Here is an 18,098-nt window from a genome sequence, read left to right on the forward strand (position 1 = left end):
ATTAATCGCAGTGTATTTTAATTTAATTGTTATGCAGGAAAGGGATATTTGTTTTATTTTATTCAAGAAGCAATTTTATTCTATATATGCAGGCAGTTTATTTTTATTTCATTTGTTTTATACATGTTGATATTGTGCAGACCTCTGTTAATAAAGGTACCTGTGTGACATTTGGCACGAGGCTTTCTATTAAAACTGACTGTTTTTTTAAGGGTTTGCCTCAGAAAAAAATGAAGCTAACAGAGATGCTATGCTGTAATGCTTTGGGGGAAACCCCAATTATGGCACGGAAAAAATATTGATATATATCGAGTATCGCCATTTAGCTAGAAAATATTGAGATATGACTTTTGGTCCATATCGCCCAGCCCTAATTTGCTGTAGCATTTTGTAGCATTTCCTGTAGCGCAGCTCCATCAGGTAGATACGTAACTCAACCCCAGCCGCTATAGTATGGTATTTTACCATATATTTAGTGCGCCTTATAATGCGGTGCGCCTTATATATGGAAAAAGTTTTAGAATATGTCATTCATTGAAGGTGCGCCTTATAGTGCGGAAAATACGGTATATGATTGGAAGAAAACGGAGCTTACTTCTCTGACAGTGGTGCTGCGTCCAGCAGCGCTCGTTGAAGTGTCCGTTGATGGTGGTTGCTTGGCAGGTCGTTTTGCCGGTGGGTGCTCCCGGGCAAACGTCTCCGCACTCTCTGTCATTCTTGTTGGCCACAATGTAGTTGTCCTCCACCGAGTCGAGGATCTTGGACCAGTCCAGAGTGGAGAGATAACAGAGATCTGGGTTCTTTTCAAGTCTCACTGCTCCTCTGGTAATGTTCTTCAAGCTATGGAGGCCGAGCTCTCGCAGCTGGAGCATCTCAAACACCACCAGGGCATAGTTGAAGAACAGGTTGTTGCCTCTGACGAGCGTTAGGTTTGGGAAAAGATCGCTGAGGCTCTCCAAGCCGTAAACTCGAAAGAGCAAAAGATAGTCCGTAATTACTGTCAACTTGGGGAAACTGAGGCCTCGGAAATCTTCTGGCTTGGTCTTGAACATGAGTAAGATCTTCAGGTGTCCTTCGATCACGGTGCAGTTCTCCAGCGTCAGCAGGTTGGTCACATTGTTGCGGATGTCCTTGCTTGGACAAACTGGGAAAAAAAGCAGACAAAGAAAAGGCAGATTCTTTAGAAACCAGTTCATCTTTTTGTATCTCTTGCACAAGAAATGAGTTGCACCATATTAACTGCTGAAATAAGGCTAAATGTAAAAACTGAAATTCACACCATAATCTAAACTGAGATGCATTTATTAAGGAAAATGTTATAACCCTTGAATGTGGAGAAAAGGGGGGAAAAAAAATCTCCAAAGACAATGCATTTCCTGTAGTTGCTTGTGGAGTACAACATCTGCACGTGGCTGGAGCATTACACAAGACGTCTGCTCTATAAATGGAAAAACCAAGGTTAAAGAAGTCAGACATGGTCTCAAGGAGAGAAGAAAAAAGTTCAACTTCTTGATAATTAAAGGGGATATTTTACTTTAAAAAAATGTGGTTCCGTCTCTCTCTTTGATGAGGAACAGACCATCTTCGCTGACATTTTGTTTGGCAACCACAAACCTGGCCCCAAGCCAAATTCAAATATGGAGTCTCTTCAACAAAAACTGGATTTCGACTGCAGAAATATTTCAGACCCACGTTCTTTTAGGAAGTCCGTTCTCAGCTCTGCTACATTTCCAACACAGCGGCCGACCAGAGTTTAAGAAAGAGTTATTTAGGGAAAAGACATCCCCTAAAACTCTACCAGTACCTCTCTTGTCAGCGGCTTACAGCACTGAGCATTTCTGACTTCCCATTTCCACCTCTCTCTTTCTCAGTCACCTAATTACTCTCATTATTTCTTTTTCTCTTTTTTTAAACATCAGTTAAGACCGAAAGGCACAGAAAAAAACATAGATATACAGGACTGTCTCAGAAAATTTGAATATTGTGATAAAGTCCTTTATTTTCTGTAATGCAAAAATGTCATACATTCTGGATTCATTACAAATCAACTGAAATATTGCAAGCCTTTTATTATTTTAATATTGCTGATCATGGCTTACAGCTTAAGAAAACTCAAATATCCTACCTCAAAAAATTACAATATTCTGGGAATCTTAATCTTAAACTTTAATCCATAATCAGCAATATTAAAATAATAAAAGGCTTGCAATATTTCAGTTGATTTGTAATGAATCCAGAATGTATGACATTTTTTTTTTTTTTTTTTTTTTTTAAATTGCATTACAGAAAATAAAGAACTTTATCCAAATATTCTAATTTTCTGAGACAGTCCTGTATTTATCCGATTTTAAGAAAAGGACTTATAAATAATCAGGAGTGCTAACGTAAAAAGGTGGAGGTGGAAAGGCACAGAAAAAAACATGCAAGATTAACTGATCTCCAGGATCACACTTTGAGGAGAACATTATGACCAGTACTGGAGGTCCGACACTTCCCTTATTACTTCTGCACATCAGCTGAACTCCACAAAGTATGTGACATAACACGGCGAACGACAGTAAAGATCTCAAGTGGAGGCAATAAAGTTGTTTTTTTGTTTTTCTCAGGTGGGACATTCCAGCTTTGATTTTCCAGTTCACAAGTCGAGGGCACAGCTGTGTGTGTGTGTGTGTGTGTGTGTGTGTGTGTGTGTGTGTGTGTGTGTGTGTGTGTGTGTGTGTGTGTGTGTGTGTGTGTGTGTGTGGCCCGCTGAGACAACTTTTTTTTTAAAACTGTCTAACCCACAACGGAGCTGGGAACATCAGGCTAACTGGTGGAGCATGAGGAGAAGTAGTATAACGGCTAGGTGAGCACCTCTTTATGGCAGCAACTCATTTTACACCTTCTGTTGTATAACAGTACAAGACAAACAGTACACACACACACACACAAAAACACACACACACCCACCCCGTGTCTGAACTACACGCGTTACACTCAGTGACCTCAACCAGAAAGCTCAGTTTTCTTGAACACATGATTGAAATTCTTAATCAAAAATCAGGTGATCTGATTTAAAAAGTTCATTTCTCTTATTAGAGTACACATAAATCACCCATTTTTCAAGCTTCATTCTTTTCAATTCACCTCATCCACATGAGAATTAAAACATTTTCTCATCTGACTAACATCGGCGTCTTCAGCAAAAGCTACAAAGAGCCGCCCTCCTCCTTGTACGAGAAAACCACACATAGTCAAACAAACACGACGGAAAAGAACAAATATAACCCAAGTGCACGATATGTAGCAACGCTGTTTCTATAGTCACAGTATGGTCAAACAGCAGAGCATTAAGTGACCCTGTGGAAAAGGCAAATCGTCACAGGGCGGCGAGTCCAAGCTCCTATCAGTGTACACTTTCAGTCAGGCCAATATTTTTAGCACCACATTCCCAATAGAGAATCTAATACACTCCAGTCGTACCGATAGTGGCTCACATTGGAAACTGGAACATAGCAGCGCTGGTGTGTAAGTGAGGAATTTCAGAGCAGCACCAGAGGAAAAACTGTTTGAACTTTCCGTTTTTTTATGTGCAAACAAAACTTTGGCAAAAGTAAGAACTTAAAGCAACACTCCTTGCTTTTATTTTTTTTGTCTTTTTAATACAAAATCTGCTCGTGTCCACATGATAACTCGGGCAAAACAAAACAGGTGCATCTCTGAGATTAAAAGCTCCTTTTAGTTGTAAAGATACAGAAAAAACAGAGACATCACAATGGTTACTAGAGTAACGAAGCTGGCTGCAGGGCTCCAGAAAACAGCTGAGCTGCTCCCAATCATCAATTGGTCATTAGAGGGGCAGATTTTTATTGACCACTGGCTTTAAAAAAGGACAATAATTACATCCCCCTCTGAAAGAGATGACTCTTAAGTCAAACAGAGCAGGATGATGATTCCCTGTTTCAGTGACATTAAAACTACGGATGTGGATCTCTTCTCTAAAAGAAGAGTCTGTCCATACTGCAACCAAAATACTGCATTTCTTGAAATAAAAAGGCAGAGGGAAGCAACAATTAGGATCAGATATCATTCCTGATATTGGGAAAACAACAACACTGTATTGACAAAATAGGCGTATGGGTTATATGAAGATTTCAGCTGATGCATGAGATGATCTGTTCACTTTAAATTTTTTGCAGCCCTACGACTATGACTTATGCATGGTTTGTGTTACTATGCATGTTCAGTTGTATTTAACTTAATTTATTCATGTCTGGCATTATTTTATTTTGACTTTGAAAGCACAATTTTAATTGCTGCTGGTGCATAACTGTTTTAATACCAAGTTTGTTTTTATATATTGTTTAGTTTGGAAAGAAATACTGAGTTCAAGTCTGAGGCCTTTAGTCTTTTCCACAGGTTGAGATGTACATTAAGTCAACAATGGTATGGGTTGACAGGAAAATGATATTCTGTGGTTATTGAGATTGAAAAGGTCAGAAAAAGGTCTGTAAGCAGTGTTCAGGTACCAGACTTCTAGAGGAGGTGGGGCATTTACACAGATTCTTACTGCTTTTAGCAGCAAGACAATATTTTTATACAATCTTATTTTGATGCATCAAAGCAAAATCTGAGCCGTAGAAAACCCACGAGGAGAACCAATAGTCTTTCTGAACAGTGGAATCAGCATCCTTGCTGTGAGGTGCAGTAGCAGTGCTGACCAACCCCATGTGTATCCATAGTATTTCCAGAAAGTAAACCAAACTGAGTAAAACTGCTTCAGAATGATTCAAATCAAACTTCTCTGACTGCGTTTACATGCATCAATAACCCTTTTAAAACCTGAATATTGGCAATAACCCGAATTTGCACGACCATGTAAACACCAATAACCCCTTTGAATAACCTGAATTTGCTCCTGACCCCTGGGTTACTCTTTTTAAAACCCGAATATTCGGTCACATAAACACCAAACGGAATATCCCCATCAAACGGAACATGAATTTGTTTTCTGTGCATGTTCTGTTCACAAGGAATCCTGGTCTTTTGAGTCCAGGAAGTTCTTATAAACACGGAGAAACGCAAGACCACGCCACACTTTTGGAGTGAGGAGGAGACTAATCACTTCATAAATGTATTGAAGGATATGAACATTTTGGCATTTATAGACGGTAGAAAGTACCGGGATAGCAAGATTTACAAGAAGGTGAGCGAAAAGTTGCGCGAAGCAGCATTTGTTTTGAATTTGGATAAAGTAAGAAAAAGCGGAAATGACGGGAATTGCGTCATGACATTCTCCGCACGTCACTGTTTTGATCCAGATATCCCAAATGATTAATTACCATGTATACAGGGATAACTCTGTTTGCTCACGCATGTAAACGGAATATTCCCGAATGTTTCAGTAACCGGAATATTAGCAATAACCCGAATTTTGACTGCATGTAAACGTAGTCACTATAGTTATAACGTATCGCTCTGACAAATCCTTCAATCACCAAAACAAATTGTTAAAAAACAAAAAGAGAAAGAAAAATAATTTCCCCAAATTGATTTGATTAAACGTCCAAGTTAAACGGGTTTGTGCATATACCCAATCATTTCTTAACTGTTACGTCTGATTATATGGAGAAGAAAAACAAACAAACGGGCATCATAAATAAGCCATGGGCTAGCCTGATTTCAAAAAGTAAAAATAAAGAAAGAAAAATCAACATGGTTTCCACATCAGCTAGAGAATACCGGATAATGGTTAACCTTCCACTGAGGGCTGAAATTAAGAGTAAATACATTGTTGAGAACAATTTGGAGCAATCTGTTCCCGTTAGAAATTAAAACAAACCATTCAACACTGTTGGATACCTTCAAATTGATACGTTTAATAAAAGGCCAGGGAATCTCTATCACCTTTAGTACTTAGTAGCAATAGAAAAAAATGCAATTGATAGTCTTTTTTTTTATTTTTATACAAGAGTTTGACAACGGCTCAAATTGATGCATCTTTCTACCAAAAGGGTCCCTCTACGGCCCCGTTTACACGACAATGCTGAGACAGTAAAATGCAATGTTTTGTTGCGTTCTGGCCTCTTGTTCACACGGAAACAGAGTTTTGGATGGATAAAGCTGCAAAAATGCTGCAAAAAAAAAAGAAGCGGCCTGCTCACTCCTAAGAGTAAAGCTTGAGTTATGGTTCTGCGTCAAAACGACACCGTGCCTACGCCGTGTGGTTTGCGTGTCGACGCGTACCGCACGCCGTCAATGACGCCGTCACTGACGTGCACATCCCGAAAACTGTAACTACGCATCGAGGCGACGCAGACCAAACGCAGACGGAGAGGGCTGTGATTGGTTCGCTTGGTAGCAACGCATTTCCGGTTTCCGGTTTGAAGCAGTCGTGAACTTTCAGCGCTCTTTTCTTCGTGTATGTGTGATTTTTTTTGTTTTGGTTTTTTGCACAGTAGTTGTCCTTATCTCTTTGATTCACTGTGACCGGAAAAAGTCGGATAAACCATTCAGGAAAAGATCGCGAATTAGCGGCCACAGGGGGTACTGCACCGCGATGAAATGGGGTGACGGAAAAGTCCGAAGGGTTTACGACGCTGTCACCGTGATGACGTCACCGTGACGACGTGTGCACGGCGTCGATTTGACGCGGAACCATAATTTAGGCTTAAGAAGGAGACCTGAGCTCAGAAGATGGCAATGCCCAGGACTGACTTAGGTAGGAGCACGGGGTGGTAAAAACGGGAAAAAAATATCAGGGATAAAACACAAGGTGCGTCCTGTCAACATGCACTTTGCGGACTCAGACCCTGCTTAACCTAAAAGCACAACAACAATGGCGGCCCTCTGTCTCATGTTTGTGCTGTTTAACCCATTTCTACCAGAACATTTATTCTGTAAGCGAAGATGCTCAGGTTAAAATCTACAGATAATCAGGGCACCTTCGTACAAGCGGAGGGTTACTACAAACACCTCTGGATACGACCTGGGAGGACAAGGTGTTGGTGGGACAGTTTTGAGAAAGGTGTTGTTGACTAACCAGGATCGGACGACCTTCATCGCTACGTAGAGGGCAAAAAGACGACATCTGCGTGTGTCGCTGCAATGTCTCACCGCCCACTACAGGCCTGGCATGCATGCTGCACCGTTTCTGGTCCTATTTGCTTTCTCCCCTGCATGGAAATAGTTTTCATTCCGATGTTGGGTAAATGCTTTTTTTTTTTTTCTCCAAACACGCAAAAGGTAAAAGTTGTGCGTTTTGTGTGGAAACATTGTAGTGCAAACAGGGCCTAAACCACAATTTAAGATCACGTGCCTTTATTTTCCTTTGACCTCTCCAACTTGTTGCGGGAAAATGTGTTCAATGTCCTTGTCTCTATCTTGTGTTTTATTGTTTGTTCATGCTTCTGCGTTCTCATCCACAGTTTCACCGTTGAGTTCCACCAGGTGACTCTTTAGATCTGTCAAGCTAGACATGTACTTAGCGATGTTGTCTAGTCTCCTTTTGCTCTTGTAAAATCGAAAATAACTTCGGTCCAGATGTTACATGGTGTAGACTGAACTGTGTCCATATTAGTCATTGAATAAGTATTTGTTTTTATCCCACAAGCAACAATTTTTAACATTTACCGAGGCCACACCGCTGAATCCGACCAGAGCATCCTGCAGCCAGACCAACTGAAGCAATGTCTGAATGATGTGCAGAGTCTGTTCACCTCCTGCATGTGATAGCATAATAATAGTTGGAGCCCATCTTAAATTACTCTGACGTTGATGTGGAAACCACAGTCGCTGTGTGTTAGCGAGCGTCGGCTCCTACACACTCATCTCTACCTACACTAGTGGCTGATTGACTGAATTACGATATATTTTATCAACTCCTGAAGTCTGTGTAGTGACTTAACTGCCTATATAATGCTAAAATTGGATTCAGATTTATAGTGGCTCATCTTTAGACCCTTAAAAAAACAACAACTATTAAGAACAAGTCATAAAACACCCAGACAGGGAAGCAGGGAACACATTTATTTATTGTTTTATTTTACCTATGCTACCTTTACTTCACCAGGAAACACCATTGAGATTAAAATAGTTTACGGTAATACGAGGGAGACGTGACCAGTGCAGCATCCTACCCTAGCAAACAAACCCAACACAGATCTACTGTCAATAGGTACAAAAGTAATTAAGTTTAAAAGAAACTGCTTTCAAAAGAAATTGATCAGTGACGAGTTATTTTAAGCTTTTTCTTGAAAGATCATGGACTCTGTAACTAAAAATCTTTTTGCTTCTCTTCTTTAAAGTTAATTTTCTCTTAATTCAACTAATTGACTTTTTGCTTTGAAAGGCTTGTAGATCCATTTGAACTGGTTCAAATAGATCAGGTCTGGTTCATAATAATCTGACCTCAGTTCATCTCAATGAGCCATAATGGAAATCCATAGCATGATCACATTTAAGAGAGAGGGGAGGAAAAAATAAAATAAACACCTCTGGATCCGACAGCTGATCTGTGACCTTTACTCGTGCAAAAAAGCCCATGTCACAATTCTGCACAAAAATGCAGTCACGCCACAAACATCACACAAATCATCAATGCACGTCCAATTATGAGACTTATTTGTCCTCGTTATAAATTCACTTATTCACAATCATGAACGCTTATGTGGTTAATGTCCCGAGAATCAAAATATCAACATGTGCTCATGAACATAAAAGGGGGTGATTTGCACCGAAGGGAGTCAGCGCTGCACAAGCTTGGCTCAAAAAATCCGTCTCCCCTGAGATCCTTGACGGGTAACTGGATGTGGATGGAGGAGGTGACTGCTACAAGTTGTTGAAAGTGGCGGCACAAACTCTATGAGAGCTGGACCTTATAGAAAAATGAGGCCTCAGTATGTATGCAAGCTCGCAAACACTCAGCGATTGCAACACTTCCCTTTTAAAGGTTTCACTGTTCTGTCCCCCCCAGACTTCAGCTAAGTGAATATGGACAAAATGTCTAGAGAAAAAAAAAGAACTCCTTGACATGCAATTAAATATGCTTAAACTACTGAAACTAAACCTAAGCTGAAGTAATAACATTAGAAAAAGAAACCTGGTCTGTTTTTAATGGAACATGTTCAGGAAAACAACAATTTCAGCTCAATTATTCAGGATTAAATTGTTTAACTTTGCCTTGCACTCAGCAGGAATAACAAGTCATATTTTTTTTTCCGCCTCTCAGCGCCACACAATTATATATTACAGTGAATCGAAAGTGACGGTTTAATGACTAAGAGATACAACCTCCTTGGGTCAAAAGTCGAGGCCTTTCTAAATCATACGGGCTGCCGATGACTGTTCCTGCTATTTGATACGGGTGCACATTAACAACTCAAGTACAAAAAAAGAATGTGTCCACATGAAGAAGGGAAAAAAAACAAAACAAACAAAAACGGGGCCTGTTCTTTAAATAGGGTATCACTGAGTAAAAGAGAGACCACAAGGTTCCATCTTGGGGTTGTGCCATGTTTTTAATGTCCCTCTGGACCAAAGATCATGTGGTGATTCAGTTGCTCACTCTTCCATATTATTCTTTCTGCGGTTTAGCCAGATAATCCTTACAAAGTAAACATTGAATCCACAACCAACTTACCCCCCCCCCTGCCACCAATTCATTTTATTTCAACACCATTTGTTAATCTGAAAACACTGAGAGGCAGCTGGGTCATTTGACTAAAATGTCAAGTGTCATGCTGAAACAGCTAATGTCAGGACAATGATCGAGACTCCTTAATGGCCATGCAGAGAACTTTGATTTTACGTGGGTGTTGGAGACAACGCGGGCCGTGAGGTAATTATTACCTTTTAAGTGTGAAACGGCAACAACAAGCACATTTCCTTGCAATGGAGGCACTGTGTCAGGGGTTAAAATCTGACACAACACGGTTTTTCTTGTCACCCGTGTGGATGAACTGAAAGCAGGTGCTGCATAGCTCAATTTCCAAGCAGTACATGATTTTTCAAATATGAACCTGTAACCCCAGGATTTGATTGTTATTGTTGAGTTTGACAAGTGCAAAAAAAATCTCTCTTTTGTATGCATGTCAAATGCATTTGTGAATTTAGATTTACAAGACCACAGTGGCTGTTGGTGTGCAGAGATTGGTGGGGGTTGGCTGTTTCGTCACCTTACAATTGCATTCCTTGTGGGGAGGACTATGCCAAAGCAGGCAGGTTGCTGGACTGGCGCCAGATTACAACACTTGTTGTGACCAAACTGGTGATCAACAACAGGATGGCAGAGGCTTTGTGGGAAGCTGCTGGAGCTCCTGGTGTTTGACACTTTTGGTTAATTGATGCGCCATCACACATAGGGGTGGGCAAAAATATCGATATGGCAATATATCGCGATACTTTTCCAGCCGATTCAATATCGACATTCAAAATTTGAATATCGATTTTTTTTTTTTTTTTTTATTTCCCTTATTTTTTTCCCATTATATCACCCAGTGCTCCTACCTAAGTGACAGTCCTGGGCATTGCCACTCTCTACCAACCCTGGGAGGGCCCTGCACTGAGCTCAGGTTTTATTTCACGTTCTATTTCATTTTATAATTAATTTTTTATATAACACAATTGCCTGTCCTTAAAAATAATGGACAGAGGTTTATTTATTTATGGATTTATATCTACCGTATACTGACTGATCACTGTGCCTGTCCTTGGTTTTAGTACCCATCTTTCTTGTGTTTATTATCATTTGCCACATAATTAAAGCAACCTCATACTAAATTTAATGTTAATTTCATATGATGTAAATAATGTGAAAAACATATACAAATATGTTGTAACTTTAGCTTGTATAGTTATAATAAAACATTGTTTTGACTCAGTTTGTCCCATGAATTGTCACTATAATCTGATGAACGTGCAACTCGGATTTTAAGATCCATCACTATCATCTGATGTACATATATACAACTTGGATTTTAAGATGTGTAATGCATTTTTAAATTTTTCGGTGAACTATGTAGAATATAATAATCGGGATATCGCATAATCGGGATATCGCAATGTGTATCGTATCGTGGCTCAAGTATCGTGATGCGTATCGTATCGTGAGGTCCTTCCCAATACCCACCCCTAATCACACAACCAGACCACCTGAGACCTCAAGACCTGACAGAGGCTTAAACCTGCTCAGTATTGCAACATACAGTTTGTTTGGGTTTTTTTCCCCTAGAAAAAAAAGTCAAGTCAAAGTTTGTTTGACTTTTTTAAAAACAGAAACACTAGTAGAAAACAGTGGCAAAATGACACAGAGGGAACTATTGTCATTCACCTTGAATATAACTTTGAATATGGACAGATCCAAATAGATCAAAAGGAAACCACCAGCAATTACATGGACAAAAAAAAGTTTACCATCCACTTGATGCAGAGTAAATCAAACCTATTCATCCAGCCACTAAATATACTGTAAGCCTCCATTATTAAATGAAACTTTCCATGGAGCTCAGCTGGACAGCAACCAACAAGCCGCTCAGAAGACTTCTCGACTTCAGCACTGGTCAGTCCAGTCCGGCTTATGAAATCGGCCAGTGTGAGGCCCGAGTCCCACTCTTCCCATCTGTGGTTCATTCAAGTCTAAGAGGAGCGAGGGAGGGGGAAACGCAATTACACAACTTTTAATATTCTCGCTCAAACTGGTTTGATGACATCGCTCTTTTATTTCACACTCAAATTTGAAGAAAGGTGACGGATGCTGCGCTTATCTCTTCAAACCCAGTTCCTCATCAGAGAACAACCATCATGCAATATACACATATATATATATATATATATATATATGCATATATGCATATATGCATATATGCATTAGGGCTGGGCGATATGGACCAAAAGTCATATCTCGATATTTTCTAGCTGAATGGCGATACTCGATATATATCTCGATATTTTTTCTGTGCCATAATTGGGGTTTCCCCCAAAGCATTATAGCATAGCATCTCTGTTAGCTTAATCTTTTTCTGATGCAAACCCTTAAAAAAACAGTCAGTTTTAATACAAAGCCTCGTGCCAAATGTCACACAGGTTCATTTATTAACAGAGGTCTGCACAATATCAACATGTATAAAACACATGAAATAAAAATAAACTGTCTGCATATATAGAATAAAAATGCTTCTTGAATAAAATAAAACAAATATCCCTTTCCTGCATAACAATTAAATTAAAATACACTGCAATTAATACAATGTAGACAGTAACAGGCAGACTTTTCCACTGAGGTTGACAGTTGTGCAAATAACAAAACATTTGTGCAAATCTCAAATAAAACATTCAAGTCAATTTGTGACAAAATAAGCTATATCAAAATCATTAAAAAAAAAATTTTTTTTTAGAAATCGATATAAACGATATTGTCTCGTACCATATCGCGTTTGAAAATATATCGATATATATTAAAATCTCGATATATCGCCCAGCCCTAATATGCATATATGCATGAGTTTCTACACAACACCAGGTGTTTTATATTGGAGACAAGAGGAACTTCGGATGAACTGTCTAGACCTAAATTGTTGTTTAGTATCGTTATGTGCTCGTTCGATGAGAAAAAAGAGAAATGGCTGTTTTTGAATAACCTAAAATGATTGCGCATATTTTGGAATTATGCACCAAAAGTAAAACCTTCACACATGTTAGTACTGGAAATGTTGTCAAATCTATCTAAATGTACGTAAATTAGGTTCTCGACCCAACAGCCAGTTTAATGAATAGGTTAAGAGTGAGTTTTATAGTATACGCCTCAAGTTAAGTTTTCTTCTCACCTGTAAATCCGTAATCGACTAGAATTATGTTTTATCAGTGATAAAAATCACATATCCTGGTGTACGTGACAATGAGCGATTTGTGCGATGATATGAACTAGTGATCTGTTGATGGCTTGCATTTCCTCATGAGTAGGAGCCATATGTGCTTTATGTAAAGACCAAGTGAAAAAAAAGCAAAAAACATCAAGTGTTTGCATCTTTGAGAAATGTGAAAATGTCTCTGGGCGATAGCAAATGCATTCATTTACTCTTATCAACCCAGCTGGTGAATATAAAGGGATTGCTGGGGCTGTAAAGAGAGCGTATTGTTACATTCCTGGACTAACTGCAGCAACAAGCCAAAGCTTTCCATTTACAACAAAAACAACAGATTAATTCAACTAAATTCTCAGACAACGTACTTAATTGTCACAAAAATTTTGTTTACAGTTCCTGCGGACTCACACGGCCGATAAGTGCTAACCTTTGTCCCTTCAATGCAGTCACTGCCTGTAACGCCAGGGCTGCATGCCTTTATCAAACCATCACTAACAAAACAAGAAAAATCTGTACATGCCAATATTGCAGCAGAGCATCTGCACTAATCAGCAGGACGGCTAGTATTTGCTTGAATGTGAGCCTTTTGACCACTTTGCTTCAAAAACATTAATGTTTTCTTTCAGTCAAGTAAAGAGAAATGCAAGTACCTAAAACAGTTTGTCCAGTGACAAGTTATGCAAATTAGGGCACATTTAATAAAAAAAATGTCATATAAAAAAAATAATAATTTCAAAGTTCATTCAAATGTATGATTGAAACAAGAATAGTCTTAATGCAAGTAAGCACATGGGGAAGTTTCATTATGATATCTATCATTACAATATAACCTGCAGATATTGGTTTTATGTTTGTTTATTTTTCCCTAAAAGCGAAATACTCAGCACTTCAATTTCATTTATAAACAATAGAATATCCAATTTTACTCTTATTTGTGATCTTAAGGTTCTCACAGGATCCCTTTTAACCATCAGTCTAGTTGAAACATTTTATTTTCATAAAACATTTTTAAATGTTTAAAATAAAATGTATTCACTTTAAAAAGTTGTGTATATATACTATTTATTCTACTATATAGAGTTTGTTTATATTTATTCATCTTTAATGTGATCCCTCATTTAAAAAAAAAAAATATATATATATATATATATCTCAATGAAGAAATGTGATTTATTTAATCAACTTGCCATTATATTTGAGCAATGAAAGAGATGTTTACATGCAATACACTGCAAAAACTCAAAATCTTACCAGGAATATTTTTCGTATTTCTAGTTAAAATGTCAAATTTTTAGTCAAAAAAACTCATTAGACTTAAAACAAGAGTCATTACCAGAAAGATAACTTGTTATTTGACAATTTTCACCTGTTTCAAGTAAATTTTCACTTGAAATAAGTAGAAAAATCTGCCAGTGGGACAAGATTTATCTTCTCATTACAAGCAAAACAATGTCGTTCCACTGGCAGATTTTTCTCCTTATTTTAAGTGAAAATCTACTTGAAACAGGTGAAAATTGTTGTTTTGTCCAGTGATGAGTCTTGTTTTAAGTGTAATGAGATTTCTTTTGACTAAAAACGAGACATTTTAACTAGAAATAAGACAAATATTCTTGTTAAGATTATGAGTTTTTGCAGTGTAGGTATGAGACTGGGCAAAACACACAAGTCATTTTGTTTCATCAGGGAGTAAATCGGTGTGCAATGTATCATTTTTTGTCATCATTAATGTAATTACAATTACACTTAAAACAAGACTCATCACTGGATAAAACAACAATCTTCCCCTGTTTCAAGTAGATTTTCACTTAAAATAAGTAGAAAAATCTGCCAGTGGAACAAGATTGTTTTGCTTGTAATGAGAAGATAAATCTTGTCCCACTGGCAGATTTTTCTACTTATTTCAAGTGAAAATGTACTTGAAACAGGTGGAAATTGTCAAATAACAAGTTATTTTTCTGGTAATGACTCTTGTTTTAAGTGTAATGAGATTTCTTTTGACTAAAAACGAGACATTTTAACTAGAAACAAGACAAATATTCTTGTTAAGATGTTGTGTTTTTGCAGTGTAGGTAGGAGACAGAGCAAAACACACAAGTCATTTTGTTTCATCAGGGAGTAAATCGGTGTGCAATGTATCATTTTTTGTCATCATTAATGTAATTACAATTACACTTAAAACAAGACTCATCACTGGATAAAACAACAATCTTCCCCTGTTTCAAGTAGATTTTCACTTAAAATAAGTAGAAAAATCTGCCAGTGGAACGACATTGTTTTGCTTGTAATGAGAAGATAAATCTTGTCCCACTGGTAGATTTTTCTACTTATCTCAAGTGAAAATTTACTTGAAACAGGTGAAAATTGTCAAATACCAAGTTATTTTTCTGGTAATGACTCTTGTTTTAAGTGTAATGAGTTTTTTTGACTAAAAATTAGACATTTTAACTAGAAATAAGACAAATATTCCTGGTAAGATTTTGAGTTTTTGCAGTGTATTGCATGTAAACATCTCTTTCATTGTTCAAATATAATGGCAAGTTGATTAAATAAATCACATTTCTTTATTGAGATATATATATATCTTTAAAATGAGGGATCACATTAAAGATGAATAAGAATAAGAGAAAATCTTTATATTACTAATTTTTTTTACATTTTACAGAATTAACACATGAATTGTGTATAAACAAACTCTATATAGTAGTATAAATAGTATATACACCTTTTTAAAGTGAATACATTTCATTTTAAACATTTAACAATGTTTTATGAAAATAAAATGTTTCAACTAGACTGATGGATAAAAGGGACCCTGTGAGAACCTTAAGATCACAAATAAGAGTAAAATTGGATATTCTATTGTTTATAAATGAAATTGAAGTGCTGATTTGATTATTTTTCCTTTTAGGGAAAGGTAAACAAACATAAAACAGATATCTGCAGGTTATATTGTAATGATGGATATAATAATGAAACTTCCTTTGACTAAAAATTAGACATTTTAACTAGAAACAAGACAAATATTCTTGTTAAGATGTTGAGTTTTTGCAGTGTATGTATGAAACAGGTTCAAAACACACAAGTCATTTTGTTTCATCAGGGAGTAAATCGGTGTGCAATTTATCATTTTTTGTCATCATTATTGTAATTACAATTACACTTAAAACAAGACTCATCACTGGATAAAACAACAATCTTCCCCTATTTCAAGTAGATTTTCACTTAAAATAAGTAGAAAAATATTCCAGTGGAACAAGATTGTTTTGATTTTTCTACTTATTTCAAGTGAAGATTTACTTGAAATAGGTGAAAATTGTCAAATAACAAGTCATTTTTCTGGTAATGACTCTTGTTTTAAGTCTAATGAGATTTTCTGACTAAAAATTAGACATTTTAACTAGAAACAAGACAAATATTCTTGTTAAGATGTTGAGTTTTTGCAGTGTAGGTATGAAACTGGGCAAAACACACAAGTACATTTGTTTCATGAGGGAGTAAATCAGTATCATGTATCATTTTTTGTCATCATTAAATGCACAGTTGCATGCAAACAGCAGCACGGTGTAAAAGTTTGCACATGAACCAAGTGATAATAATCGGTGCTACTTACTCTCCCCAGTCGCTGCACGGCCGCTCATCGCGACGCACACGGCGGCCAAAACCAAGCCCAGGGAGCGGAGCCACATCCTTCCGAGCCCCGGTAATCCTGCGGGCCGACGGGACGCTTCAGACTGCGGGGGGTTGCAGCTTCAGGAGGCTGGTTTTGTTTGGCGGCGTGGGCCAACAGGTAAACAGCAATAAATGAAAGACATCCCGGAAGATGGGCGGAGAGAGAGAGAGCAGCGTGTTCAGTCTCTGCAGCTGCAGCTGCAGCGGAGTCGGAACTGGGAACTGGGAATGACGTCACAGCCGAGTTATCAGCGTTCCAGTTACAAAGTAGGAAAACAAGATTGTAGTTCGCATATACCACATGAAAAATGTAAATTACACTATAGCAGCATATATATGCCGAACAATACTTGTATACGACTGATTTAGTGTGACCAAAACTAGAATGAAGTGCTACGAATTTTTACAGAGCTCTCTCTTCTACTGTTTACAACCGCGGGCAGCCATCTTGGAATCTGAACTCGGGGGTGGTGAAGACTCTCCCACTTTCCCAGTGGGAAATCCCACTTAGAAGGGGCGTTCCAGTTGAAAAATCCAACTGGGAACTGGGAAATCCCCACTTCCGAGGATAAATGGAACGCGGCAAAAGACGCGTGTGTCGGGGCTGACGGAGCTGCTGCTGACGCGCTGTTTGCGGCCAGAATCCGTCCAAGTCCCCACAGCCACGCACAACTCGTCTTAACTCACGAAATTATTGTTTTTTTAGCTTTTAAACATCCTCTTCAGCCCAATATTTAAAGAGACTCAAGCCACAAACGCACTTTGTTTCTCTCTTGTCTGAAGCTTTTTCCACACGCTCCTTTCTTTCCCTTTGCTTCGGAATAGAAGAAGAAAAATGGGGGAAAAAAATATGTTTCCAACTTCCGAGCAGCTATTTGCTACGATGTTAAGTTATAAAAGACAAAAAGCAAAGAAAAAAAAGCAGATAAAGTTTGGACTTTTTTTTTTCTTTCTCTTTTTTTCTCCTTCTTCCACGGACAGAGGTAGATTGTAGCGTCTCCAGGTCCTGCAGGATCCCCGTCTTCCTTCCCAGCCAGTAAACAAACCCTGCCAGCAGCCAGATGGGCTCGAGGGGAAATGCGGACTGGAGCTTATTGGATTAAGCCTCAATTATGCTTCTGCGTTAAATCGACGCACGTACCCTACGGCGTAGGGTTACGCGGTGATACGCAACCGTACGGTTGCGTGTCGCCGCGTAACCCTACGCCGTAGGCTCTGCGTCGGTGTAACGCGGAAGCATAAATCAGCCTTTACACAACAGTGATCCCACTGTCAGGTGGTAACACGTTCAAATGTAACCCAGTTACTGACGAGTGACTCGCAGGGGAAAGATCTTATCCGGCCTGTGTAGTAATCCAACTACATGTACTCGGATCTCAAAGAGGTAATCATGATCAATCCACATTATAATTGAGAAAACAAATAAACAAATGCAAAAAACCACTACTAGGATCTTGGCTGCATTTTTTACTTGGTTACATTTTTTTTTCAACTTTCTGCATATATCAAAAAACTGTTTATATGTATTTGTATTTATTTATTTGTGTATATATATATATATATATATATATATATATATATATATATATA

The 18,098-nt window shown here is 38.1% G+C and overlaps 1 protein-coding gene across 1 annotated transcript in view; it reads right to left on the reverse strand.

The window, feature by feature from the left end:
* LOC133452418 (insulin receptor-like) overlaps nucleotides 1-17,543 on the reverse strand; it is an 80,950-nt gene extending 63,407 nt beyond the window's left edge. The window contains exons 1-2 of the mRNA XM_061731707.1: nucleotides 16,450-17,543; nucleotides 596-1,144 (exon numbers count right to left, since the gene is read on the reverse strand). Coding sequence (XP_061587691.1) covers nucleotides 596-1,144; nucleotides 16,450-16,525 — 625 coding nt within the window. The 5' untranslated portion in view covers nucleotides 16,526-17,543. The remainder of the gene's footprint in view (nucleotides 1-595; nucleotides 1,145-16,449) is intronic.
* Between the last annotated feature and the right edge of the window lie 555 nt (nucleotides 17,544-18,098).

Source organism: Cololabis saira, chromosome 10 (assembly GCF_033807715.1).
Source record: "Cololabis saira isolate AMF1-May2022 chromosome 10, fColSai1.1, whole genome shotgun sequence".
In the NCBI taxonomy this organism is placed as follows: Eukaryota; Metazoa; Chordata; class Actinopteri; order Beloniformes; family Belonidae; genus Cololabis; species Cololabis saira.